Source organism: Triticum dicoccoides, unplaced genomic scaffold, assembly GCF_002162155.2.
Source record: "Triticum dicoccoides isolate Atlit2015 ecotype Zavitan unplaced genomic scaffold, WEW_v2.0 scaffold2170, whole genome shotgun sequence".
NCBI classification, from domain to species: Eukaryota; Viridiplantae; Streptophyta; class Magnoliopsida; order Poales; family Poaceae; genus Triticum; species Triticum dicoccoides.
In genome coordinates, this window is record NW_021240512.1 from 68,483 (window position 1) to 75,232 (window position 6,750).

General features: G+C 47.4%; 1 protein-coding gene across 1 annotated transcript; it reads right to left on the minus strand.

Annotated features, from left to right (window-relative positions):
• Window positions 1–1,679: 1,679 nt before the first annotated feature.
• LOC119345220 lies at window positions 1,680–3,612 on the minus strand. Its single transcript, XM_037615380.1, has 2 exons — window positions 2,879–3,612; window positions 1,680–2,529 (listed from the first exon to the last, which is right to left on the minus strand). Exons 1-2 carry the CDS (start codon window positions 3,610–3,612, stop codon window positions 1,680–1,682), a joined length of 1,584 nt encoding a protein of 527 aa, XP_037471277.1.
• Between the last annotated feature and the right edge of the window lie 3,138 nt (window positions 3,613–6,750).

Consider the following 6,750-nt stretch of genomic DNA (forward strand, 5'->3'; position numbering starts at 1 on the left):
TTCAGAAGTTTACACCCATTAAACTAATAAAAATCAGTGTGGACAAAGTGCTAAAATAGACGGAAACCGAAGAAGTTCTCATGATGCAATAGGCTAAGGGCATCTCTACGCGAAGCATTATAATTTAGCCCCTTGTATGCCTCCCCAAACTAACTGCTTGTATTTCAGGAGTTAAGACATGTGGTTCTTTGCTGAAGACTTAAATTTAACTCCCTAAAACTTTTTTCATGTAGATTTAAACCTAGATAGCAGAATTTGTCTCAAACTACAAGTGGCTAGTCCAAGATGACAGTGGGTATGAACAGATTTTTGTTTCGGTCTGCAATATGAAGGCATATAAGCTGTACTTGTTGTAGCTTTTGATTAGAAAAAACTATCTTGCTGCACTTTGATTATTTTGATTTTTGTACACATAACATTTGGTTGATACATGATAATAAAAACCATATCCTCTGTTTCCTTGAATGGGGAATGCCATGTGAAGGAAAAAGAGGATATGAGAAAGCTTTTGGATTGTCAGCAGCAAGGGCGCCAGCAAATAAGAGCAGCGTGCTACATTTGCACTATAGGTAGTAGCAAAAAATGTATTAGAGAGTTTGAGAAACCAACAACCTACTGATACTTTACTAGTCACACAAGATCTCAAATTGATTGGGTCGATCTTATGTCTGAATCCAGTTTTGCCAATCTGTTTGTGTACGCGGCAAGCTGAAATACACCCAAGTGATAGAAAATTCATGTATTCCAAGAAAAAGAATCAGGAAATATTTGAAAATCTTTTGTACAGCATTGGATGTCAGGTTACACAAATAGCTCTTTTGTATGTTTATCATTTGATAGAAATTAAATTGAACCTTCAACATTTTCTAAAATCAATATACAGATGCAAATAGTTCAGCTGCGTCATTTTCCATTGATGATTTGCTTTAAATAGCAAAGCAGACCCACCCGTTGTGGCTCCATGTTGGGTGGCCAGACTTGCTTAACTGAATGAACTAACCTTTTTAACTGAACTATTTTGCAATGTTTTTTTTTATTGACAAGGCTAAATATGATCAGTTTGTACACTCTTTCGAAGTCTGTACATAGTACTATCTGTTGACACAGGCCCAACAATTGACGCTGTGATCTGCCTGTACTTTCCGGCGAGACGAATGGGTGATGAAATAGCAACGACTGATTTCCCCCCCGGACAATATGCTATTACAAGAGCTACTAATTGGATCGATCCAGCAGCCTAGCTAGCTATGACTGGCTGGAAACACACAAAGCACTCACGCACATGTACACGATACAAGGGTCAATCCAAACCTTATATCGCGACGGTTGTGCGTTTGTTTCTTATTGCTTTGATCTCACGGTTTGCTTACAAGGGGATTTAAAGAATTATATAGCAGCTAGCGAGCCTAATTTCTTCGTTTCGTCAGAGCTTTTTGCATAAGCAACCTCTCGATGTTTCATATCTAGCACTTGGTTGCGGAAGCTGCATTTCTCATGGTGAGGCCATCCTAGTTTTTTTGCACGAGATCTGCAGCCCAGTTTTTCTTTGTAGGAGCAGCCAGCCGTAGAAAATTGTTGTGCCCTGCCTTCAACATTTAACTCCCACACTCGAGCTTCTTGGTGGCATTGCCAAGGAAGAACTTGATTGCCTTGGCCTTCATGTCGGTGAATGTGGATTCCTACTTGCGGCGTCTGCGACGAATCTTGGTTGTGGAGTCCTTGATCCTCTTGACGCGTCCACTGAACTTGCGCATATGGTACAAGTCCATGCATGTAATGTTGGATTCCTCTTCCAATTCCATCTTTGTCCTAGATAGTTCCCGATCTTGATATAGCGATTCTATTTCGTTTCCCGGAAACTCGCCTATCCAGCAAGGTGTATACGGGAAAGCTGCATATGTCTCTTGGCATGGTAGTCCACAGATGGGGTCGTAATATGCTGAACACACATTGCCCAAGTCCTGAAATTTTGAGCTGTTCCAATCATAGGCCAGTCCTCTAGGTTTTCTCCCTGATGAAATTAAGAAGACAATCTCTTTATAAGGATGAAACCCAAGGAAATAATAATTTCCATAATATCCCTCTTCAAGAGTGTTATCCTCGATAGCGTCATCTTCGAAGTCAAGACCGTTATCCTCGTATCCCTCTTCAACATCATATTCAATGTGAAGAATGCTATCCTCGTCAGAATTCCAGTCATATTTCTCTTCCACCGGCTCTTTGTAAATTCCATTCTGCTCAAAGAACCACTTACGGTAGTTAACATCCTGTATGATCCATTGCCTACCTAGTTGGGCATAGTCCTCATATTCAAAGGTATTAAGAGTGGTATCATGATTTAGCACCCATTCTATTCGACTACACGATTCATTGAGATGCCAAAGCTGAAGGACCGGACTCCGGTTATTTGATATTGCACAATACACCCCTCTCTGTGATTTACCAAGATGGTGGTCGGGATATCCTCTCGGTAAATATTTACTGACTGGTAGTGTAATTACTCTGTATGTGTGATCTGACAAACACATTCTGCAAACATGAACAATCAGATAAGACAGATTAATAACACCAGGTAAGAATCATAGCAGCATATATTTTAGCAGTATTTCTTAGATAATTACCATGGGATTTTTCCTATGTTATTATGCCCATGTATGACATTCATTTAATGGGCCGGAATGGCGGTACTAGATTCTTATGACTCTTTCCATACATTGAACTAATTCCTAAGAATTCTTAGCATTACGCTGTGGCCTTATGGAAAACTCAGAAGAATTGGTGTGGAGGGAACATCACAATATTTGACTTTGATTTGCAAATCCCACAATATTTGACTTATGCTAAACAGGAATAATGACCGAGGAGCAAGTAGTAGTACCTCATGAGATAGCCATGCTGGCAATGGATATAGAGATTGCTTTGCCAGTAGACCGCATGATAATGATATTGATTATACGACCAATCCGAATCCATGTAGTCAATGATCCCTGCGGTCTCCCCTTCCCGAACAAAGGTCGTCTTGTCCCACCACCGAGTAACTGACGAGAACACATCAATGACGTATGACGCGGGGGGCCACTCCGATCCAAGCAATGTGTCATCGTTCGACACGCCGGCGGACAACACGAGCGGGATCAGAACGACCTCATAGTGTGGTGACATGCCTGGCTCGAACGCGAGGTACGCGCTCTCGTCGGAACCCGGCATGTGCGGCCGAGGGTGTTGGGGCAGACGCGCCCACCGACGTGTGGCCGGGTTGACAACATAATCGCGCGGCAGTGCATGGTCGTGCTCGTGCCTCAGACCGCGGCAAAGCAATAGCCCGTTGCAGTGGTCCATGACACTGACGCCCGTGCAGGGCAAGAAGTCGAGCCCTCCGCAGATCGCTGGGCCTGTCGTGGGACGTGAGAAGAACTCCGAGAATCTAAGCCGGGTGAAGTTGATGAAGATTCCGCGCATGAAGCACGGGAGCAGGTGGGCGCGCAGGCGGGCGTCGATGGTGTCGCGCCACGCACTGCAGAACAGCCGGGACGTGGCTAGGCTGTGCGGCGCGAGGCGGCCGAGGATCTCCGCGAGGACGTCACCCGGTAGCACGGCCGGATCAGGTGCCATTGCCGATCGATCTTGTTCGCCGCTCCTTCTTTTTTCCTTGTCGTCTGTGATCCCGCACGCGCCGCAGTGTTTTGGGGATCCAAAGTTGTTGGCGAACACGTCGTGCAGATCTTGGACTACAACTGACGCGATTGGAGACGTATATATGACCTAGGCTTCTATACGTACATATTGGAGACGGTCAGACGGTTAGACGGAGTTGGATCAAAGCTGAATCTCGATTCGGTGAAAAAAAAAATATATAAAGGAAAAAACAGGAGCTGATACTCTGAAATCTGAACAGAGACAGGCCTACCTAAGATATTTTGGGATTTCTTTTTTCTTGCAAGAAGTAATTTGGGGATTAAACATCCGGCAATGCTGGGCGCCGGGGCGCCGGTCCAAATTTGGGCGGGTTGGCCCCCAGCCGCCCGATACAGCTACGCACAACCGTTCGATATAGCCGCACATCTTCTTCCTTCCCCTCCTCGTCTTTGATGTGGTCAACACGGGGAAATCCATGGCGGGCGTAACTCTCTCCCCTCCACCGGACCCCCGCACCCCGCGCGTGGTGTGCGTCCGTCCTCGCCTGTTTGCCTCGCCCCTTGATGCTCGCCGTTGAAGCTCGCCGCCGCTCACCGTCGCCAAAAACGCAAAAGAAAATAAATAGGCCGTTGACCCATAGCAGCTTTTCTATTGCCTCCGCCCGTTCCCAGTTGCATCCATGGGTGGTCCTTCTCCGTGCCGGCTGCAAAAACAGCGGTCCTCGCTGGTGTTGCCGTCCCTCTGGTTGCAACTAATGTGGCCCACGACGTCGTTCGCCAGCCGAGCCGGTGGTAGCAAAAAAATACACTTGTTCCAGCAAGAAAAACAGATGGTGGTAACAAAAATTTGTTGTCCCAAACAAAACATGCAAATTGGTAGTAAAAAAAATCGCCGGTGGTTCCAGCAAAACACAAAGCTGGTAGTAGTAAAAAAAATCAGGAGTGGATCTAGAAAAAGAATTGATGCAGCAAAAAATCACGGCGGCGACGACACCACCATCCTCTTGATTGCAGCAAAATCTAAAGAAGGTTCTAGCAAAGAAAGAAATGGTTCTTGCATAAAAATGATGGAGCAAAAAAACCATAGCGGCATAACTCAAAACAAATCCGATGTAGCAAATGAACTAGCTGGTTCCAACAAAAAAAAAATCACTGGTTCCAGCAAAAACTGAAGTCGCTGGTGAGGGCGCAGTCTGGTTCCAGCAACATTGGAAGCTGGTTCCAACACGCGGACTTGCTGGTTGTAGCAAAAAACGACGCCGGTTCCAGCAAAAAGGTGTTGGCCGGTTCCAGCAAGGTGCCACCGGCTCGCGGTGCCGGCTGTAGCTCACCACGCCTCCGATTCCAGCTTCCCGTCATGGGTTGTAGCAAGATGCGGCGCCGATCACAGCCCCTCGGACACCGGTTGGAGCTTCTCACATCCATGGTTGCAGCATCGGCTAACCATGGCCGTGGAGAAAAAAAGAGGGATGTAGGATCCATTTAAAAGGATCCAATCTTCACATCTGGCTTTGTTTGTGTGAGATAAGTACAGCCTCGCCGACTGGTTACTTGTAGATACCATTTGTTTGTGTGAGATATGTGTCCATCAAATGATATCAACCAGAGTGTTTGACGTGAAGTTGGGGACGATTCAGGGTTTCTTTTCTTGGAGGCGGATGGTGTCCTCTACCTGTTTTTTTTAGCAGGAACACCATGCATTCCATTAACTAGTGGTGACAAAATCGTCAGCCACAGCACATCTTACATCAGGAGGCAGGTTAATGATCCACATGCGGTCACCACCTAGAACCAACCTAGACCCCAAGACTCGCCAGCAAGTGAGCAGGCTTATTACAGTTACGACTTTGAAACCGGACCGTACACTCGATGAAGCCCAGTTGGAGAAGGAAATTTGCTTCCCTGAAAAGACAACCCAGCCGGCTGCGATCCGATGCACCTGAGTCCACCGCTTGCTTCAGCAGTAGGCAGTCCGTTGTGAATATGACCCGACCAATTCCGTGGCTCTCCGCCAGGGCGATAGCCTTTAACAGTGTGGTCGCTTCAGCATGGATCACATCAGAAACACGGGTGATAGGGCCAGCTCCTGCGAAGATGACATCCCCTACCGAGTCTCTCGCTATGCAACCCCAGCCACCCAAACCACTCTGAGCGTTGAAAGCTGCATCCAGATTGATGTTAACCCAATCCGGGGGTGGCGGTGACCACTTGCACTGCACTTGCGACCGGGGTTTCGAATCGGTGACATGAAATTGGAGCCATTCCGCGGTTCTTATGTGGACCTGGCTGGCGAATTCTGACACTGCCATCCTCCTCTCCCCATGCCTGATACGATTTCGCTCGGACCACCACATCCAGAGCAGGCAGATGACCCATAGCTTGGTCTTGTTGGGAAGGGCGAAGAGCCGAAGACCATCTCCAGCACATGCAGAGGCGTAATGGCATTCAACAAATCCAATCGGACCTGCTCCAGACCCAACTCTCTCCATACTGGTTTGATACCTTTGCACTTGAAGAAGAAATGGGCCCCGTCCTCGAACAGGCGCCGACACACGGCACAACGGGTATCAAGCTCAACTCCACGCCTCGCAATGTTAATATGCAGCGGGTGGCTATTATGGCCGAACCTCCACATGAAATGATGAACTTTACCGGGGCATGTGATCTTCCAGAGTTTGGACCATACGGCGCCCCGCCAGTTTGAACCGGCCATGCTCCCGGCCTGCACCTCAGAGTTACCACTGCTTCTCATGCTCCTGTGAACCCGGTAAGCTGATCTGACAAAGAAAAGCCCCTTAGTGTCGTAATGCCAGGCAATGAAATCCTCATAGTGTTCGAAAACTAGAATGGTCAGGATTAGATTTGCATCCTCCTGCACAAAGGTTTGCCGGACCAGAGCTTCATCCCATGAATTGGTCGCTTGATCAAGAAGTTCATACACACGGTTAGAAGGTTATGTTCTCGGGTTGACAGGGGACGCCTCGAGGTATCGCGGGGCAGCCATGGACAGGACCAGATTTTGATGTTCTCGCCAGACCCTACCCTCCAGATATAGCCCTCCTTGATAATCTCCAGACCCCGAAGTATGCTCCGCATCGTGTAGCTCATACCTGCA

Coding starts and splice junctions, on each gene's coding strand:
- LOC119345220 (XM_037615380.1), bottom strand. CDS start 3,612: ATGGCACCTGATCCGGCCGTGCTACCGGGTGACGTCCTCGCGGAGATC. Junction 2,530..2,878: donor CAGCATGGCTATCTCATGAG/GTACTACTACTT, acceptor TCATGTTTGCAG/AATGTGTTTGTCAGATCACA.